The 23181-nt window shown below is 37.4% G+C and overlaps 1 protein-coding gene across 7 annotated transcripts in view; it reads right to left on the bottom strand.

The window, feature by feature from the left end:
• PPP4R1 (protein phosphatase 4 regulatory subunit 1) overlaps positions 1-23181 on the bottom strand; it is an 86142-nt gene that overhangs the window by 30211 nt on the left and 32750 nt on the right. For all 7 annotated transcript variants that reach the window (XM_057504036.1, XM_057504038.1, XM_057504037.1 and 4 more), the window contains one exon: positions 6669-6796. In XM_057504036.1, coding sequence (XP_057360019.1) covers positions 6669-6796 — 128 coding nt within the window. The remainder of the gene's footprint in view (positions 1-6668; positions 6797-23181) is intronic.

Genomic DNA, 23181 nt, shown 5'->3' with positions numbered 1-23181 from the left:
TGAAACTAATGTAATGTAATACTGTGCGTCAACTACCCTTCAATAAAAAAATAATTATTAAAAAAGAAAAAAAAAAATCAACACACAGAAATCTGTGGCTTTCCTATACACTAACAATGAACCAACAGAAAGAGAAATCAGGAAAACAACTCCATTCACAATTGCATCAAAAAAAAAAAAAACCTAGGTATAAACCTAACCAAAGAAGTGAAAGACTTATACTCTGAAAACTACAAGTCACTCTTAAGAGAAATTAAGGGGGACACTAACAGATGGAAACTCATCCCATGCTCTTGGCTAGGAAGAATTAATATCGTCAAAATGGCCATCCTGCCCAAAGCAATATACAGATTTGATGCAATCCCTACGAAACTAACAGCAACATTCTTCAATGAACTGGAACAAATAATTCAAAAATTCATATGGAAACACCAAACACCCCGAATAGCCAAAGCAATCCTGAGAAAAAAGAATAAAGTAGGGGGGATCTCACTCCCCAACTTCAAGCTCTACTATAAAGCCATAGTAATCAAGAAAATTTGGTACTGGCACAAGAGCAGAGCCACAGACCAATGGAACAGACCAGAGAATTCAGACATTAACCCAGACATATATGGCCAATTAATATTTGATAAAGGAGCCATGGACATACAATGGCAAAATGACAGTCTCTTCAACAGATGGTGCTGGCAAAACTGGACAGCTACATGTAGGAGAATGAAACTGGACCATTGTCTAACCCCATACACAAAAGTAAACTCAAAATGGATCAAAGACCTGAATGTAAGTCACGAAACCATTAAACTCTTGGAAGAAAACATAGGCACAAACCTCTTAGACATAAATATGAGTGACCTCTTCTTGAACATATCTCCCCGGGCAAGGAAAACAACAGCAAAAATGAATAAGTTGGACTATATTAAGTTGAAAAGCTTCTGTACAGCAAAAGACACCATCAATAGAACAAAAAGGAACCCTACAGTATGGGAGAATATCTTTGAAAATGACACATCCGATAAAGGCTTGATGTCCAGAATATATAAAGAGCTCACACGCCTCAACAAACAAAAAGCAAATAACCCAATTAAAAAATGGGAAGAGGAACTGAACAGACAGTTCTCCAAAAAAGAAATACAGATGGCCAACAGACACATGAAAAGATGCTCCACATCGCTAATTATCAGAGAAATGCAAATTAAAACTACAATGAGGTATCACCTCACACCAGTAAGGATGGCTGCCATCCAAAAGACAAACAACAACAAATGTTGGCGAGGCTGTGGAGAAAGGGGAACCCTCCTACACTGCTGGTGGGAATGTAAGTTAGTTCAACCATTGTGGAAAGCAGTATGGAGGTACATCAAAATGCTCAAAACAGACTTACCATTTGACCCAGGAATTGCACTCCTAGGAATTTACCCTAAGAATGCAGCAATCAAGTATGAGAAAGATCAGTGCACCCCTATGTTTATCGCAGCACTATTTACAATAGCCAAGAATTGGAAGCAACCTAAATGTCCATCGATAGATGAATGGATAAAGAAGATGTGGTACATATACACAATGGAATACTACTCAGCCATAAGAACAGGGCAAATCCAACCATTTGCAGCAACATGGATGGAGCTGGAGGTTATTATGCTCAGTGAAACAAGCCAAGCGGAGAAAGAGAAATACCAAATGATTTCACTTACCTGTGGAATATAAGAACAAAGGAAAAACTGAAGGAACAAAACAGCACCAGAATCACAGAACTCAAGAATGGACTAACAGGTACCAAAGGGAAAGGGACTGGGGAGGATGGGTGGGTAGGGAGGGATAAGGGGGGGACAAGTAGGGGGGTATTAAGATTAACATGCATGGGGGGGGTAGGAGAAAAGGGAGGGCTGTACAACACAGAGAAGGCAAGTAGTGATTCTACAGCATTTTGCTATGCTGATGGACAATGACTGTAAAGGGGTTTATAGGGGAGACCTGGTATAGAGGAGAGCCTAGTAAGCATAATATTCGTCATGTAAGTGTAGATTAGTGATACCAAAAACAAAGCAAAAAAAAAAAAAAAAAAAAAAAAAGGGCAGTTCCTGTGTGGTAACCTCCAACGAGTTCTACACAAGGGTATAAAGGGCATATAAAAGTGTAGGCAAAGGGTCTGTTTGTGTTTATACAGAGGATCAAAGCCTAATTGGGCTACCCCGAAAATGAACTAAGATACGATATGAAAAAGAACTTCCAACATCAGCACTCTCTGGAAGGCTCATGCCAGAAGATGATCATCAAAAAACCCCAACAAAAATCCACGCACTGCTACAGCTGTAGATGCACTCATCCCACCCGTTCCTGGACTTGCCATGGGAATGAGGAAGGAGATATCTAAGCTGGCCTGTGCATACAGTAAAACAACAAATTTGACTGGATCTATACTGTTGGAACTCAACCAAGAATTTGGAGAAGTGCAAATTGTAGCGCTCCAAAGTCTTACAACTACAGACTATTTACTGTTAAAAGAACATATGGCATGTGAACAGTCCCCAGGAATGGGTTGTTTTAATTTGTCTGATTTCTCTCAGACTGTTCAAGTTCAGTTGGACAATATCCACCATATCACAGATAAGTTTTCACAAATGCCTAAGGTGCCTAACTGGTTTTCTTGGTTTCACTGGAGATGGCTGGTAATTACAGATATGTTTTGGTTATGTAACTATACTCCTATTATGTTAATGTGTGTGCGCAATTTAAGTAGTAGCTTAAAACCTATACATGCTGAAGTTACTCTACAAGAAGATATGTCAAAGAAATAATCAATCTTCCCATGTTTTCTTCAGCCTGCTACTTCTATAGCTTTTCTTCTTCCTTTGTAATTACAACCCTTAAATAGAATTTGTGCCTCATATCAAATTTACCGAGTATCATAATTCTTCCAAGTGGTAAAGATACCTCAAGACAAATGCTGGGCATAGAAGCTACAGGGCATAGATATGCAAAGAAATAAAAAGCTAACCATTTCAAACAATAAGGCTTCTCTCTCACTTACCAACTTTACATTCCCCTGTATGGCCCCAGAAGATGACTGGTTAGCCAGAGACGGGTAAGATTCCTCAAGGGAGGAACAACCTAAGACAGGCACAGTCGCAGGGGGGTCATCAGGTGAGAAATTGTGGATCAACAGAGGTGAGGCTTAGAACCTCACCCCCCCTGCTCTGAGAGAAATCTGCATCCGTGGATGTTTTATTGCCCTTGTCTATCTTGGATTAACACATAGTCTACAGGCACACACCTGATCATCTACATTTGCTCCCTTACAACACTAAACTATGTTTTCTACCTTTATCTTGTATCTACCTACCACTTCAGCATTTTATTAAAAATAATAACAATAAAGAGAGAAATGTGGTATCCACATATAAATCAAGTATAAAAATCAAATGAGTATTCATATTTGAACTGACTGTTTATAGTTCATAATGCATGAGCAAAACCGAAAGTTTCTGTGATGACTGCCCTTGTACTGTTCACCATGTAACTTATTCACTATGTAAGAATTTGTTCTCCATGTAAGAACTTGTTTGTTATGCCTCAGAATATTGGAGACTGACGAAAATTAGGCTTGGGGTGGATTAGTGATTGTGCATTGAGCATTGACTCCCCTATACAGAATTTTATTGTTGTTAACAACCATTTGATCAATAAATATGAGAGATGCCCTCACAAAAACAAAAAACAAAACAAAACAAAACAAAAAAGTACACACTTCCAATGGTAAAATAAATAAGTAACCGGGATGTAATGTATAGCATAAGGAATATAGTCAAGATATTGTAACAGCTTGGTATGGTGATAGCTGGTACCTAGAATTGTCATGTATATAAATGTTGAATCACTATGTTGTACACCTGAAACTAATGTAATGTAATACTGTGTGTCAACTACCCTTCGATAAAAAATAATTATCTACAAAAAAAAAAACAAAAAAAAAAACCACAACTGAAAGAGACACGATTAAAAATTAGTGCTTTACACATGGTGTCGGGGGGATCAGGGGGAAAACAGTGTAGCATAGAGAAGGCAAATAGTGACTCTGTGGCATCTTACTATATTGATGGGCAGTGACTACACTGGGGTATGGGAGGGACACAATAACAGGGGTGAATGTAGTAACCACATTGTTTTTTCATGAGAAACCTTTGTAAGAGTGTATATCAATAAAACCTTAATTAAAAAAAAATTCCAGCTTAAAAAAAAAAATCAGTGTTTTAGTGCTTTCATTCCAGTGCTATTGACAGCCAAGATGCAAAAGCACTGAACTGCCTGAACTCAAGAAAAGATTCTGGGAGGTAGGCTAGACAGCAAACACACTGATGTTCTGTTTGCTAAATGAGGTATGAATGGAATCAGACAGCTTCCCAAACAGAAAGCAGGGAGAACTAAAAGAACCATAGTGTATTTGGAAAACAGTATAAGACTTGGTCTGACTAAACAGAAAAGAGAATGCTTATTTTACGTAATTTAAAAATGTAAATTTAAATGTATAACCCTGCTTCTGAAAGTTGCTCTTATTAACACCTTCAAATAAGCATTAATAGCCTGAGACACAGAGAAAATGAAGAAAGATAAATCGGGTATATAAAGCCAGAGGTTTATAATCAGTAAATGCTTCGAACCATATTAAATGCTATTAAGTGTTTCCAGGATCAGATGAAACATTATCTAATAAATAAACAGTAGTGGAAATTATTGCCAAAATCTTGCTTACTTAGTAAGATATTTGTTAGAAATCTGAAACCTAGGCAAATGAGAGGACTTTGAGAACAGGAACCAAGTTCTATATTTCTGTCTACAATAGCTGGTTCATAGTAGGTGCTCAATTAATTTTTGCATAATCAAGCAACCAATCAATCTTAATAACAAACAACAGTTTTAAGATAGCTTAACACAAAGCCAATGCAGTACTTAAGAGAGAGCAAACAAATGGTTCTGAAATTAAAAATATGTAAGACCATTCTTTCTGAAGCTAGGAATTAAAACTATACAAAAGCTTTTATAATATTTAACACAATTCCTTCCTTAACCAAGAATTTTCCCTTCCCTCCCCTACACCATTAATACAATTCAATAAAATCTAATAATATAATAAAAACCCAATGCTACAAATAGAACTGACTTGACACTGAGACCTCATTATAACAGAAGAGGAATTAAGGTTTGTAGCTATAAGGGAACTACCTTTAAACAGCTCTTCCAGTAATATTCTATACCAGCAGTCAGCATAACTACTTGCCATGATAGCTACCGCAAATGCTTTTGTCAATAAAATTTTATTTGAACAGAACCAAGACTATCATTTAGAACTGCCTATGGGTACTTTCACACTGCAAAGGCAGAGTTGAGTAGCTGTGGCAGATGAAAATATTTATTATCTGGCCTTTTAGAGAAAGTTTGCTGACCTCTGCCCTACACGATTCTCTCTAAATTTAGGAGTTTCACTTACTCTTTCTCCAGATTTAAAAAATAAAGTGAAAAGGTACACTGACTTTAAAAATGACAAACAGGTAACATTGCCCCCCAACACCATTTTTGTCACACTTGTTGCAGCAGCTCTTTTCAAAAGAACTGACAGACTTTGCTTGCTGGGAAGACAGGTTTAGAGTGATTTTTCTTCTTTACAAAAAACAGTACCTCGGGTTTGTTTGGCTATTCAGCAGGACAGTAGGAGAACGGGCAAAAAGGTAAAACAAGGCAGCAGAGAAGAAAGGAAGAACTGCCAAATCAAAACACCAAGAAAGCAAATATCACAGTATCAAGACCTATAGAAGAAAATGTCCATTAGCATCATGACAAGGGAGGGACAAGACACTATGGTAACTCAAGCATTATAGCAGGGGCTGTTTCAAAAACAGGTACTAAATTATGCAAGTGCACGCCTGTAAAAGTTTGTGCATACTTCCCATGCACTAAATTAGATTTGAATTGTTTTCCCTAAATATATATTATGATAAATTTTAAAAGCAAAAACTCAGTAAAATTTTTAATGCAAAAAGTTTCAAAATAAAAATCAAAGTTGTCCTTCCTAAGCTTTCTTTAAAATTTCATTGCCCTATTAGATTAATACACTTAAAATTGACATTCTAGTTAATAAGTACACTAATTTGGTGCTAACCATTAAAATACTTTCCCCACATTTGAGAGATTACAATCATCATTCTGCAGACAAAGAATCCAAGATTCAGTTAAATCAATTGACTGAAAAGAAAAATAATAGTAAGAAATGGATTATATACTAAACCATATTCCTAAATTAGGTTTTTACTCCTTAAAAAACCAAAACCTTTACATTTTATAACCATGACTTCATATATTCCAAATGTCAACAGATGGCTTATAAGCTAAATAAGGAATTTATTAAATAAACTTATTCAGAAATTATTATTAAACCTATCATTTGTGGATTTCTATATGCTTGGCAGGCATCAAGCTAAGTGTGCTACATGCATTTTCATTTTCTCATTTAACATGTAACTAATGAAAGGGGTATTTAACAAATGTATTTAAAAGTCTGTAAGAATGTTTAACAATTTTTCTTTCCAAAAAGAGCATTTATTATAAAATAGTGGAAATGAAAACAAATATTCATAAGCAGTAAAAGTAAAAAGCAAAGTTTTAAAAATTTATACCTATTTTTATCTTCTATTGATGTATCTTCTGAACTTTTGTTTTCCTCTTTAAAATATTGGCCTGAGCTAGATGGATTAGCAAAAGTAGATATGAAAGGTCCCAGAGACTGAAAAGCTGCTTGGCGAACCTAGGAAGAAAAAAATAATAATAAAACATAAAAATATGAGATTATTCATACTCTACTTTCCATAAACTGAAGTGTGTTTAAGATAAAGTTTTTCTAAAAGAAACCCAGATTCAGAAGTATATATAAATCATTCTTCAACTGGGGTTTAAGATTTTTTAATAAAATATTTTCTTTGTTACTTTCAGTTTTTTTATGATTATGGCTTGAATATTTAAACCATGAGAATATGAATATGAGATCTTATGTAACATTTGATGGATCAAAATTAAGACAGTCCTCTGTTGTATTCTCAAGAACAAAAGGATAAAGAAAATGAAGATTGACAAAAAGATAATAAAAAGCAATAGTCAACAAAAATATGATAAATCCATTTAATATTTTCAGGTAGGAAAAGCTAATTTATTCACTATAAGAATGCAATACAGATGTACCAGAACTTGCATTACCTTCCCAAGTTTTAAAGATTACATGAAATGTGTAAATTTACCAAGAAAAATACATGTGAAGTATGCCCACTATTACTATTTACCTGCTTGGAGAAGCAGACATAGTATATGTGGAAATGTACAAATTTTTTCCCCTTTGTAGTTTAATAAAGATTATTTTTGTAAAAGCATAAAAGGTAACTTTTAAAAGTATATGCATGCATTTAGTCTACTCTGGATATTGTTACAAGAGTGAGCTTGTCTCAAATACATATAGGATTTATACAGACCATAAATGACTTGAGATTTAAGGAGTTCTTCATTTTAATATAAACATATTCCCAAATTAATAGGGGATACTGCATGTGACTAAGCCAAGAATGACAAAAGTTTCAAAATTTAAACATCAAATAAGCTCACTGACTAACAATTCTATATTATAAAAACATGAAAATAGTACTAAGGCTTAAGTCTTTCCTCCTATGTAGATTTTGTTTGAAAATTTATGTGTTGAGGTCCTGAGATCAACTTTGGCAAGGACAGTGTAAGGAGCTCCATGACCCACTCCTTAGTGATAGAGGTAAAAAAGAAAAAAAAGGTTGCCACTCAACACCTCAGTGAATGGTCCTAAGGGCAAACAACAAAGAATATCTGTTCAAAAAAATCTACAAAAATTCGGTTAAAAAGCTGAGAGTCTGTGGTATCTGAACCAAGACCACCTCAGAGAGGTAAAGCTTCTACTCCACACTGTTGCAACCAAGAACTGTGGACTCCATTCTTCCAGCTCCCAGCAGGAGGGCTGTCAATGTTTCCCATCCTGCCCTGGCTCCCTATTGCTGAGGCCAGGTCCTGGTCAAGTACAGTGGAGAGGCTCAGGCTCCCTTATCTGCCCAATGCCCATTAGTGGAATGAAGGCTTTATCTTGGATGTGGTTCAGAATACTGGGGCCCCAACAGCTCCTGTCAAGAGAGACAGCCAAGAGAACCTCAGTCTGCTGTGCCTCTCATTCCCACCAAATTACTGTCATCCCAAGGGTGACTGTGGGCATACTCAAAGCTGCACCTCCTAAAGGGAGGAGTAAGAGTCCAGTGAAGTATTCCAGCTAGTCACTAAACAAGCAAATAACAGAAGCCCCAGAGAAGGGTACCAGTATACAAATATGCTATAATATATTATCTAAACTGTCCAATTTCCAACAAAAAACTACAAGGCATACAGAAGAACAGAAAAGTATGATCTATATACTTGGGAAAAATTAGGTAACAGAAACAGCATGTGAAAGCAGTAAGATGTTGGACTTTACAAGAAAAATACTTCATATTAGCTATTATAAATTGCTCACAAAACTAGAAGAAAGCATAATCCAAGAACTAAAGGCAGGAATGAGGACAATGTCTTATCAAGTGAGGAATATTAATAGAGAGAGAAGTCATAGTTATAGAAATGGAAGTTCTGGAGTTAAAAAGAGTTAGAAAGTACAATTAACTGAAATAAAAAACTCACTATGTGAACTCAACAAGTAGTTCTGATGTCAGTAAAAAGGGTAAGTGAACTCAAGATTTTTCAATATAGAATATGTAATTTTAAGAACAGAGAGAAAAAAATGAGGACAAATGAACAGGGCTTTAGAAAAATGGGATAACATTAAATGCACCAACATATGTGTAATGGGAACACCACAGGGAGAGAAGAAAGGGAAAAAAAACAAAATATTTTAAGAAATGATGGCTCAAAACTTCCCAAATTTGTTAAAAAATAACAACACATCCAGGAAAAGATGTAAGACAACCTAAAAAAAGATCTACAAATTCATTGCACTAAGAATAATTAAAGCAAAAACAAGGAGAAAATCTTGAAAGCGGCAAAAGGTAAGTGACAAATCACTTATAAGGGAAACCACTTAAGATTTAACACCTGACTTCTCAGAGGAAACAGTGGAGGCCAGAAGGCACTAGGGATAACATATTCAAAGTGCTCAAAGAAAAAAACCCATTAACCAAGAATTGTATACCCAACAAAGCAATCTTTCAAAAATAAAGGCAAAATAAAGACATTAAAAGATAAAGAAAAACTGAGAATTTATTGCCACCAGACTCACATAACAAGAAATAAAAAAGGAAGCTCTTCAAAGAAGGAGTAGCAGTACTCATACCAAACAAAATAGACTTCTAAACAAGGTAACAACAGACAGAGAAAGGATGTTATATAATGATAAAGGGATCAGTCCAACAAGAAGATACAACCATTATAAATATCTATGCATCTAAGATAGGAGCACCTAAATATGTAAAACAAATACTAACAAAATTAAAGCAGGAAACAGACTGCAACTCATTCACATTAGGAGACTTTAACACACCATGTACTTCAACAGACATATCAACCATACAGAAAATAAATATGGGAAGAGAGGCACTGAACAACACACTGGATCAAGATGGACTTAAGAGATATCTACAGAACACTCCATCCAAATGCAGCAGGATATACATTTTTCTCAAGTGTACATGGAACATTCTCCAGAACAGATCACATACTAGGCCACAAAGAGCCTCAATAAATTAAAAAAGATTGAAATTGTATCAAGCAACTTCTCAGACCACAATGGTACGAAACTAGAAATAAAATATACAAAGAAAACAAAAAAGCCCACAAACACATAGAAATTAAACAACATGCTTCTAAATAATCAATTGCTCAATGAACCAATCAAAATAAAAACCAAGCAATACATGTAGATGAATGAAAACAACAAAAAAACAGCCCAAAATTTACGGGATGCTGCAAAAGCAGTTCTAAGAGGGAGGAACATAGCAATACAGGCCTACTTCAAGAAAGAACGATCCCAAATAAACAGTCTAAACTCACAACTAAAGGAACTAGAAAAAGAACAAATGAAATTCAAAGTTAGCAGAAGGTGGGATAATAATAAAAGATCAGAGCAGAAATAAATAAAATAGAAAAGATAAAACCAAGAGCTGGTTCTTTGAGGAGATAAACAAAATAGACAAACCCCTGGCCAGACTTATCAAGAAAATGAGAGACAAAACAAAATCACACATGAAAAAGGAATAATCACAATAGGTATCTGTGATGTAATGAGTTATAAGAAATACATATTTGGTCATATGGTATATTTCCCAGGTATATTTGGTCTTCATCCAGTTCCTGAAAACACTGCAGACTCTTAAAGGAGAAACAGGTGTTTTGTCATGTTAATGAGAGACTTTTGGCCCCCGCAACCAAGGGCAGGGGCTGGAGGCTGAATCAGCCACTGGCCAATAATTTAGTCAATTATGACTAAATTATTGGCAATGAAGCTCTCACAAAACCCATGAGAAGAGCTTGCTCTGCTCTCTCTCTCTGCTGTGCTTCTGCCTGCTCTGCTCAGTTAGACCCTGCTTCTTGGTTGGAGAGAGCTATGCTTGGGGAACCAGAACGCCTCCATGTGCCACCAACCCAGGCCCCAAGCTCCATGAGGATAGAAGCTCCTTTACTTGGGACCTTGCCCTATGTTCCTCTTCATCTGACTGTTAATTTGTATCCTTTATTAAACTGGTAAACTAAGTGTTTTCTTGTGTTCTGTGAGCTGCTCAAGCAAATTAATTGAACCTAAGGGGGAGGTCGTGGGAATCTCCAATCTGTAGCTGGTAGGTCAGAAGCACAGGAAACTGCCTAGGATTGGTGACCACCAGCATCTGAAGTAGTGGGTGGAGGGAAGTCTTGTAGGATGGAGCTTTTAACCTGGGAATCTGGTGTTGTCTCCAAGCAGATAGTATCAGTATTGAGTTGAGTTCTCCAACACTCTCTTGTGTTCAAGAATTGCTTGGTTGGTATAAGTATGTGTGGGAAGACCCCCTCCCACATATTTACACACATTGGAATCGGGTCTGGGGACCTGAATGAAATTACACTACTATTACTGCTGTGAATAATACTGTTACCATTATATATATATGTAGGGAAAAAATGCACCATTTTTTTTGGTGTCAGAGACATAGCAATACCACAGAAATACAAGCAAGTATTATAAAATTCTATGAAAAATTATATGCCAATAAATTGGACTATCTAGAAGAAATGGACAACTTCCTAGAAAAATACAACCATCCAAGACTGACCCAGGAAGAAACAAAAAATCTGAACAGATCAATCAAAAACATTCCATTGTTTGTGTTTATACAGAGGATCAAAGCCTAATTTGGCTACCCAGAAAACGAATTACGATACGATATGAAGAACTTCCAACATAAACATCCTCTGGAAGAGTTATTCCAGAAGACGATCATCAAAAAACTTCAACAAAGATCCTGGCGCTGTTGCAGTTGTAGCTGCATTCATCCCACCGGTTCCTAGACTTGCCAGTGGAATGAAGAAGGAGATATCTAAGCTGGCCTGGGCATACAGTAAAACAACAAATTTGACTGGATCTATATTGTCGGAACTCAACCAAGAATTAGGAGAAGTGCAAGTTGCAGTGCTCCAAAATCGTGTGACTGTAGACTATCTATTGTTAAAAGAACATGTGGGATGTGAACAGTTTCCAGGAATGTGTTGTTTTAATTTGTCTGATTTTTCTCAAACTATTCAAATTCAGTTAGACAATATCCACCATATTATTGATGTTTTCACAAATGCCTAGCGTACCTAACTGGTTTTCTTGGTTTCACTGGATATGGCTGGTAATTGTAGGTCTGCTTTTGTTATGTATCCGTATTCCTATTCTGTTAATGTGTGTACGCAATTTACTTAGTAGTTTGTTAAAACCTATACATGAGGAGGGCGGAGCCAACATGGCGGCGTGAGTAGGACAGTGGGAATCTCCTCCCAAAAACATGTATACTTTTGAAAATACAACAAACACAACTAGCCCTAAAAGAGAGACCAGAAGACGCAGGACAGTGGCCAGACTGCAGCTACACCAGCGAGAACCCAGCGACTGGTGAAAGGGGTAAGATACAAGCCCCGGCCCTGCGGGACCCGAGCGCCCCTCCCCCCAGCTCCCGGTGGGAGAACAATAGGCAGAGCGGGAGGGAGACGGAGCCCAGGACTGCCGAACACCCAGCCCCAGCCATCCGGGCCAGAGCGCAGACACACTATATGCCCAGGGGGCCCTGGATACTGGGAGAACAGGGGGTAAGACCTCAGAGCGGGTGCTGAAGCTGATGCCCCTGTGACAAAGAAAAGCGGGGGCTTTTTGAAAGTCTTAAAGGGACAGGGACTTAACAGCTTGACGGAAACAACCCAGGTCACAGTACAGCAGCTGGAAATTACAGGGAAAACCGGGTGCACTAACCCCCTGGGCAACAGCTCTGAGACCCCTCACGGAGGCAAACAGTCAAGCAGCCCCCCCATCCATCACCCCACCGGGCGCTGCGAAAGCAGAGAAGCAGCCTGAGACAAATTCCGCCCACAGAAAGGGAAATTTCTCCCTTCCGGCCAGGCAAGACACAAAGACCCACTCTACACGCAATTACCCAACACAAGCCACTAGGGGTCGCAGTTGCCCCAGTAAAGAAAGGCCAGTAGTAAGTGAAAATTTTGGCCCTCCCAGCTGACAGTCAATAGCACCTGTCAACATGAAAAGGCAAAAAAATATGATTCAGACAAGACTAACCCAGACAGCTTCGGCATCTGCTACATCTTCCCCTGAGAAGGAATCTGGGGAGATAGATTTAGCCAGTCTACCTGAAAAAGAATTCAAAACAAAAGTCATAACCATGCTGATGGACTTGCAGAGAAATATGCAAGAACTAAGGAAGGAGAATTCAGAAATAAAACAAGCTCTGGAAGGACTTCAAAACAGAATGGACGAGATGCAAGAGACCATTAATGGACTAGAAAACAGAGAACAGGAACGCAGAGAAGCTGATGCAGAGAGAGATAAAAGGATCTCCAGGAATGAAAGAATTTTAAGAGAGCTGAGTGATCAAAATAAAAGAAATAATATAAGAATCATAGGCATTCCAGAAGAAGTAGAGAGAGAAAAGGGGATAGAAAATGTCTTTGAAGAAATAATTGCTGAAAATTTCCCCAAACTAGGGGAAGAAATGGCCTCTCAGACCACAGAGGTACACAGAACTCCCATGACAAGGGATCCAAGGAGGGCAACACCAAGACACATAATAATTAAAATGGCAAAGATCAAAGACAAGGACAAAGTATTACAAGCAGCCAGAGAGAAAAAAAGGTTACCTACAAAGGAAAACCCATCAGGCTATCATCAGACTTCTCAACAGAAACCCTACAGGCCAGAAGAGAATGGCATGATATACTTAATGCAATGAAACAGAAGGGCCTCGAACCAAGACTACTGTATCCAGCACGAATATCATTTAAATATGAAGGAGGGATTAAACAATTCCCAGACAAGCAAAAGTTGAGGGAATTTGCCTCCCACAAACCACCTCTACAGGGCATCCTACAGGGACTGCTCTAGATGGGAGCACTCCTAAAAAGAGCACACAACAAAACACCCAACATATGAAGAAGGGAGGAGGAGGAATAAGAAGGGAGAGAAATAAAGAATCATCAGATTGTGTTTATAATAGCTCAACAAGCGAGTTAAGTTAGACAGTAAGACAGTAAAGAAGCTAACCCTAAACCTTTGGTAACCACAAACTTAAAGCCTGCAATGGCAATAAATTCATACCTTTCAATAATCACCCTAAATGTAAATGGACTGAATGCACCAATCAAAAGACACAGAGTAATAGAATGGATAAAAAAGCAAGATCCATCCATATGCTGCTTACAAGAGACTCACCTCAAACCCAAAGACGCGCACAGACTTAAAGTCAAGGGATGGAAAAAGATATTTCAAGCAAACAACAGAGAGAAGAAAGCAGGTGTTGCAATTCTGGTATCAGACAAAACAGACTTCAAAACAAACAAAGTAACAAAAGACAAAGAAGGACATTACATAATGATAAAGGGCTCAGTCCATCAAGAGGATATAACCATTATAAATATATATGCACCCAATACAGGAGCACCAACATACCTGAAACAAATATTAACAGAACTAAAGGAGGAAATAGAATGCAATGCATTCATTCTAGGAGACTTCAACACACCACTCACTCCAAAGGACAGATCCACCAGACAGAAAATAAGTAAGGACACAGAGGCACTGAACAACACACTAGAACAGATGGACCTAATAGACATCTACAGAACTCTACATCCAAAAGCAACAGGATACACGTTCTTCTCAAGTGCACATGGAACATTCTCCAGAATAGACCACATACTAGGACACAAAAAGAGCCTCAGTAAATTCCAAAAGATTGAAATCCTACCAACCAACTTTTCAGACCACAAAGGCATTAAACTAGAAATAAACTGTTCAAAGAAAGCAAAAAGGCTCACAAACACATGGAGGCTAAACAACACGCTCCTAAATAATCAATGGATCAATGACCAAATCAAAATGGAGATCCAGCAATATATGGAAACAAATGACAACAACAACACTAAGCCCCAACTTCTGTGGGACGCAGCAAAAGCAGTCTTAAGAGGAAAGTATATAGCACTCCAAGCATATTTAAAAAAGGAAGAGCAATCCCAAATGAACGGTCTAATGTCACAACTATCAAAATTGGAAAAAGAAGAACAAATGAGGCCTAAGGTCAGCAGAAGGAGGGACATAATAAAGATCAGAGAAGAAATAAATAAAATTGAGAAGAATAAAACAATAGCAAAAATCAATGAAACCAAGAGCTGGTTCTTCGAGAAAATAAACAAAATAGATAAGCCTCTAGCCAGACTTATTAAGAGGAAAAGAGAGTCAACACAAATCAACAGTATCAGAAATGAGAAAGGAAAAATCACGACAGATCCCGCAGAAATACAAAGAATTATTAGAGACTACTATGAAAACCTATATGCTAACAAGCTGGGAAACCTAGGAGAAATGGACAACTTCCTAGAAAAATACAACCTTCCAAGACTGACCCAAAAAGAAACAGAAAATCTAAACAGACCAATTACCAGCAACGAAATTGAAGCAGTAATCAAAAAACTACCAAAGAACAAAACCCCCGGGCCAGATGGATTTACCTCGGAATTTTATCAGACATACAGGGAAGACATAATACCCATTCTCCTTAAAGTTTTCCAAGAAATAGAAGAGGAGGGGCTACTCCCAAACTCATTCTATGAAGCTAACATCACCCTAATACCAAAACCAGGCAAAGACACCACCAAAAAAGAAAACTATAGACCAATATCCCTGATGAACGTAGACGCAAAAATACTCAACAAAATTTTAGCAAACCGAATTCAAAAATACATCAAAACCATCGCACACCATGACCAAGTGGGATTCATCCCAGGGATGCAAGGATGGCACAACATTCGAAAGTCCATCAATATCATCCACCACATCAACAAAAAGAAAGACAAAAACCACATGATCATCTCCATAGATGCTGAAAAAGCATTTGACAAAGTTCAACATCCATTCATGATAAAAACTCTCAGCAAAATGGGAATAGAGGGCAAGTACCTCAACATAATAAAGGCCATCTATGAAAAACCCACAGCCAACATTATATTGAATAGCGAGAAGCTGAAAGCATTTCCGCTGAGATCGGGAACTAGACAGGGATGCCCACTCTCCCCACTGTTATTTAACATTGTACTAGAGGTCCTAGCCACGGCAATCAGACAAAACAAAAAAATACAAGGAATCCAGATTGGCAAAGAAGAAGTCAAACTGTCACTATTTGCAGATGACATGATACTGTACATAAAAAACCCTAAAGACTCCACCCCAGAACTACTAGAACTGATATCGGAATACAGCAAAGTTGCAGGATACAAAATCAACACACAGAAATCTGTGGCTTTCCTATATACCAACAATGAACCAACAGAAAGAGAAATCAGGAAAACAACTCCATTCACAATTGCATCAAAAAAAATAAAATACCTAGGAATAAACCTAACCAAAGAAGTGAAAGACTTATATTCTGAAAACTACAAGTCACTCTTAAAAGAAATTAAAGGGGACACTAACAGATGGAAACGCATCCCATGCTCATGGCTAGGAAGAATTAATATCGTCAAAATGGCCATCCTGCCCAAAGCAATATACAGATTTGATGCAATCCCTATGAAACTACCAGCAACATTCTTCAATGAACTGGAACAAATAATTCAAAAATTCATATGGAAACACCAAAGACCCCGAATAGCCAAAGCAATCCTGAGAAAGAAGAATAAAGTAGGGGGGATCTCACTCCCCAACTTCAAGCTCTATTATAAAGCCATAGTAATCAAGACAATTTGGTACTGGCACAAGAACAGAGCCACAGACCAATGGAACAGACTAGAGAATCCAGACATTAACTCAGACATATATGGTCAATTAATATTTGATAAAGGAGCCATGGACATACAATGGCGAAATGACAGTCTCTTCAACAGATGGTGCTGGCAAAACTGGACAGCTACATGTAGGAGAATGAAACTGGACCATCGTCTAACCCCATATACAAAAGTAAACTCAAAATGGATCAAAGACCTGAATGTAAGTCATGAAACCATTAAACTCTTGGAAGAAAACATAGGCACAAACCTCTTAGACATAAACATGAGTGACCTCTTCTTGAACATATCTCCCCGGGCAAGGAAAACAACAGCAAAAATGAACAAGTGGGACTATATTAAGCTGAAAAGCTTCTGTACAGCAAAAGACACCATCAATAGAACAAAAAGGAACCCTACAGTATGGGAGAATATCTTTGAAAATGACACATCTGATAAAGGCTTGACGTCCAGAATATATAAAGAGCTCACACGCCTCAACAAACAAAAAACAAATAACCCAATTAAAAAATGGGCAAAGGAACTGAACAGACAGTTCTCCAAAAAAGAAATACAGATGGCCAACAGACACATGAAAAGATGCTCCACATCGCTAATTATCAGAGAAATGCAAATTAAAACTACAATGAGGTATCACCTCACACCAGTAAGGATGGCTGCCATCCAAAAGACAAACAACAACAAATGTTGGCGAGGCTGTGGAGAAAGGGGAACCCTCCTACACTGCTGGTGGGAATGTAAGTTAGTTCAACCATTGTGGAAAGCAGTATGGAGGTACATCAAAATGCTCAAAACAGACTTACCATTTGACCCAGGAATTGCACTCCTAGGAATTTACCCTAAGAATGCAGCAATCAAGTATGAGAAAGATCAGTGCACCCCTATGTTTATCGCAGCACTATTTACAATAGCCAAGAATTGGAAGCAACCTAAATGTCCATCGATAGATGAATGGATAAAGAAGATGTGGTACATATACACAATGGAATACTACTCAGCCATAAGAAAAGGGCAAATCCAACCATTTGCAGCAACATGGATGGAGCTGGAGGGTATTTTGCTCAGTGAAACAAGCCAAGCAGAGAAAGAGAAATACCAAATGATTTCACTCATCTGTGGAATATAAGAACAAAGGAAAAACTGAAGGAACAAAACAGCAGCAGAATCCCAGAACTCAAGAATGGACTAACAGGTACCAAAGGGAAAGGGACTGGGGAGGATGGGTGGGTAGGGAGGGATAAAGGGGGGAGAAGTAGGGGGGTATTAAGATTAGCATCCATAGCGGGGTGGGAGAAAGGGGAGGGCTGTACAACACAGAGAGGACAAGTAGTGATTCTACAACAGGTTGCTACGCTGATGGACAGTGACTGTAAAGGAGTATATAGGGGGGACCTGGTATAGGGGAGAGCCTAGTAAACAAAGTATTCGTCATGTAAGTGTAGATTAATGATTAAAAAAAAAAAATGCAGTTCCTATGTGGTGACCTCTAATGAGTTCTACACAATGATATAAAGGACATATAAAAGTGTAGGCAAAGGGTCTGTTTGTGTTTATACAGAGGATCAAAGCCTAATTTGGCTACCCCGAAAATGAACTAAGAAACGATATGAAAGAGAACTTCCAACATCAGCACTCTCGGGAAGACTCATGCCAGAAGATGATCATCAAAAAACCCCAACAAAGATCCACGCACTGCTACAGCTGTAGATGCACTCATCCCACCAGCTCCTGGACTTGCCATGGGAATGAAGGAGATATCTAAGCTGGCCTGTGCATACAGTAAAACAACAAATTTGACTGGATCTATACTGTTGGAACTCAACCAAGAATTAGGAGAAGTGCAAATTGTAGCGCTCCAAAATCTTACAACTACAGACTATTTACTGTTAAAAGAACATATGGCATGTGAACAGTGCCCAGGAATGGGTTGTTTTAATTTGTCTGATTTTTCTCAAACTATTCAAATTCAGTTAGATAATAACCATCATATCATTGATAAGTTTTCACAAAGGCCTAGGGTGCCTAACTGGTTTTCTTGGTTTCACTGGAGATGGCTGGTAATTACAGGTATGCTTTGGTTATGTAACTATACTCCTATTATGTTAATGTGTGTGCGCAATTTAAGTAGTAGCTTAAAATATATACATGCTGAAGTTACTCTACAAGAAGATATGTCAAAGAAATAATCAATCTTCCCATGTTTTCTCCCGCCTGCTACTTCTATAGCTTTTCTTCTTCCTTCCTAATTACAACAAATTCTTAAATAGAATTCGTGCCTCATATCAAATTTACCGAGTATCATAACTCCTCCAAGTGGTAAAGATACCTCAAGACAAATGCTGGGCATAGAAGCCACAGGGCATAAATATGCAAAGAAGTAAAAAGCTAACCATTTCAAACAATAAGGCTTCTCTCTCACTTACCAACTTAACATTTCCCTGTATGGCCCCGGAAGATGACTGGTTAGCCAGAGACGGGTAAGATTCCTCAAGGGAGGAACAACCTAAGACAGGCACAGTCGCAGGGGGGTCATCAGGTGAGAAATTGGGGATCAACAGAGGTGAGGCTTAGAACCTCACCCCCCCTGTTCTGAGAGAAATCTTCTGCATATGTGGATGTTTTATTGCCCTTGTCTAGCTTGGATTAACACATAGTCTACAGGCACACACCTGATCATCTACATTTGCTCTCTTACAACACTAAACTATGTTTTCTACCTTTATGTTGTATCTACCTACCACTTCAGCATCTTATTAAAAATAATAAAGAGAGAAATGTGGTATCCACATATAAATCAAGTATAAAAATCAAATGTGTATTCATATTTGAACTGACTGTTTATAGTTCATAATGCATGAGCAAAACCAAAAGTTTCTGTGATGACTGCCCTTGTACTGTTCACCATGTAACTTATTCACTATGTAAGAATTTGTTCTCCATGTAAGAACTTGTTCGTTATGCTTCAGAAGATTGGAGACTGACGAAAATTAGGCTTGGGGTGGATTAATGATTGTGCATTGAGCATTGACTCCCCTATACAGAATTTTATTGTTGTTAACAACCATTTGATCAATAAATATGAGAGATGCCCTAACAACAACAACCAAGAAAAAGTACACACTTCCAATTGTAAAATAAATAAGCAACCGGGATGTAATGTATAGCATAAGGAATATAGTCAAAATATTGTAACAACTTGGTATGGTGATAGCTGGTACTTAGAATTATCATGTATATAAATGTTGAATCACTGTGTTGTACACCTGAAACTAATGTAATGTAATACTGTGTGTCAACTACCCTTCAATAAAAAATAATTATCTAAAAAAAAAAAAAAAAAAAAAAAAAAAAACCTATACATGCTTATGTTACTCTACAAGAAGTTATATCAAAGAAATAATCAATCTTCCCATGTTTTCTTCTGTTTGCTACTTCTATAGCTTTTCTTCTTCCTTCCTAATAACAACCCTTTAGCAGAATTTGTGCCTCATATCGAAAATTACTGAGTATCATAATTCTTCCAAGTGGTAAAGATACCTCAAGACAAATGCTGGGCATAGAAGCCACAGGGCATAAATATGCAAAGAAGTAAAAAGCTAACCTTTTCAAAGAATATTGTCCTCTCTCACTTACCAACTTTACATTTCCCTATATGGCCCCGGAAGATGGCTGGTTAGCCAGAGACGGGTAATATTCCTCAAGGGAGAAACAACCTAAGACAGGCACAGTCGCAGGGGGGCCATCAGGTCAGAAATTGGGGATCAACAGAGGTGAGGCTTAGAACCTCATCCCCCCTGTTTTGAGAGAAATCTTCTGCATCCGTGGATGTTTTGTTGCCCTTGTCTAGCTTGGATTAATACTTAGTCTACAGACACAGACCTGATCATCTACATTTGCCCTCTTACAGCACTAAATTATGTTTTCTACCTTTATATTGCATCCACCTACCACTTCAGCATTTTATTAAAAACATAATAATAATAATAATAAGGGAGAAATGTGGGATTCACATATAAATCAAGTATAAAAAGCAAACGAATAATCATATCTGACTTGATTGTTTATAGTTCATGATGCGTGATCAAAACTGAAAGTTTCTGTGATATGACTGCCCTTGCATTGTTCACCATGTAAGAACTTACTCACTATGTAAGAACTTGTTCGTTATGCTTCAGAAGATTGGAGACTGTTGAGAATTAGGCTTGGGGTTGAATAATGATTGTGCATTGAGTCCCCTATACAGAATTTTATTGTTGTTAACAACCATTTGATCAATAAATATGAGAGATGCCCTCTCAAAAATATAAAAATAAAAACATCCCAATAAAAAAGTGGCTATACAGCTGAATTCTACCAAACACTTAAAGAAGAGCTAATACCCATCCTTCTTAAAGTATTTCAAAAAGTAGAAGAGGCAGTATTTCCAAACTCATTCTATGAAGCCAGCATGACTCTAATACCAAAACCAGACAAAGACACTACAAAAAAAGAAAATTAGAGACCAATATCCCTGATGAACAGAGATGCAAAAATACTCAACAAAATACCAGCAAACTGAATTTAAAAATATATCAAAAGGATCCCCCATCATGACCCAGTGGAATTTATTCCAGGGATGCAAGAATGGTATGATGTTCATAAATCAATCAATGTGATACACCACATTAATAAAAAGGATAAAAACCACATGATCATCTCAAAAGATGCTGAAAAAGAATTTGATAAAATTCAACATCCATCATGATATAAACTATCAACAAAATGAGTATAGAGGGTACGTATCTCAACATAATAAAGGCCATATAAAATAACCTCACAGCTAACATACTCAATGGCAAAATACTGAAAGTTTTTCCTTTAAGATCAGGAACAAGACAAGGATGTCCACTCTCACCACATCTATTGAACATAACTGTCGGTCCTAGTCAGGGCAATCAGACAACACAAAGAGATAAAAAGTTATCCAAATTGGCAAGGAAGAAGTAAAACTGTCACTATTTGCAGATGATATGATATACATAGAAAACCCTAAAGACTGTACCAAAAAATATTAGAATAACTGGGTTCAGCAAAGTTGCAGGATACAAAATTAATACACAGAAACCTGTTGTGTTCCTATATACTAACAATGAAGTAGCAGAAAGACAAATCAGAAAAACAATTCCATTTACAATTGTATCAGAAAGTACAAAATATCTAGGAATAAACCTCCTTCCTACACTGTAGGTGGGAATGTCGAATGGTGAAACTTCTGTGGAAAGCAGTATGGAGGTTCCTCAAGAACACCTGACTCTAAAAATTGTAGGACACTCATTAAAGATATTAAAGACACAAATAAGTGGAAATCTATTCCGTGCTCATGGATAGGAAGAATTAATATTGTCAAAATGGCTACCCTGCCCAAAGCAATTTACAGCATCAAAAAAATGCAATCCCTATCAAAATACCAACAGCGGTTTTTAATGCACTAGAGCAAATAATCCTAAAATTCATATGGAACCACAAAAGACCCCAAATAGCCAAAGCCACCCTGAGAAAGAACAAAGCTGGCAGTATTATGCTCCCTGAGTTCAAGCTATATTACAAAGCTACTGTAATCAAAACAGTATTGTACTGGCACAAGAACAGACCCATAGATCAATGGAACAGAATAGAGCCCAGATATAAACCCACACATATATGGTCAGTTAATATATGATAAAAGGAACCATGAATATACAATGGAAAAAAGATAGTCTCTTCAATAACTAGTGTTGGGAAAACTGGACAGCTACATGCAAGAGAATGAAAATAGATTACTGTCTAACTCCATACACAAAAGTAAATTCAAAATGGATGAAAAACCTAAATGTTAAGACATGAAAATATAAAACTCTTAGAAGAAAACATAGACATAAATCTCTTGAACACAGGTGTAAACAATTTTTTCCTGGACACATCTCCTCAGGCAAGGGAAACAAAATAAAAAATGAACAAGTGGGACTACATCAAACTGAATAACTTCTGTACAACAAAGGACACCATCAGTAGAACAAAAAGGCATCCTGCAGTATGGGAGAATATATTAGTAAACTATTTTTATCAGTTAAAGGGTTGACATCCAAAATATATAAAGAACTCATATACCTCAACAACAAAAAAACGACCTCATTGAAAAAATGGGTGGAAGACCTCAACAGATATTTCTCCAAAAAAGAAATACAGATGGCCAACAGGCACATGAAAAGATGTTCCAAAGTCTCTAATCATCAGAGAAATGCAAACCAAAACCACAATGAGATATCACCTCACACCAGTTAGAATGGCCACTATCTAAAAGACAAGAAATAACAAGTGTTGGCAAGGATGTGGAGAAAAGGGAACCCTCCCTTCCCACACTGTAGGTGGGAATGTCGAATGGTGCAACTTCTGTGGAAAGCAGTATGGAGGTTCCTCAAAAACTAAAAATAGAAACACCATATGACCCATTAGTTCCACTTCTAGGTATTTACCCAAAGAAAACAAAATCCCTGATTTGAAAAGATATATGCACACCTATGTTTATTCTTGCATTACTTAAAATAGCCAAGATATGGAAGCAACCAAAATGTGCATCAACAGATGAATGGATAAAGACAGGTACATATA

This window comes from Manis pentadactyla, chromosome 6 (genome assembly GCF_030020395.1).
Source record: "Manis pentadactyla isolate mManPen7 chromosome 6, mManPen7.hap1, whole genome shotgun sequence".
Lineage (NCBI taxonomy): Eukaryota > Metazoa > Chordata > Mammalia > Pholidota > Manidae > Manis > Manis pentadactyla.
The sequence above is the reverse complement of the archived record's forward strand: the minus strand, read 5'-3'. Positions and strand labels throughout refer to the sequence as shown.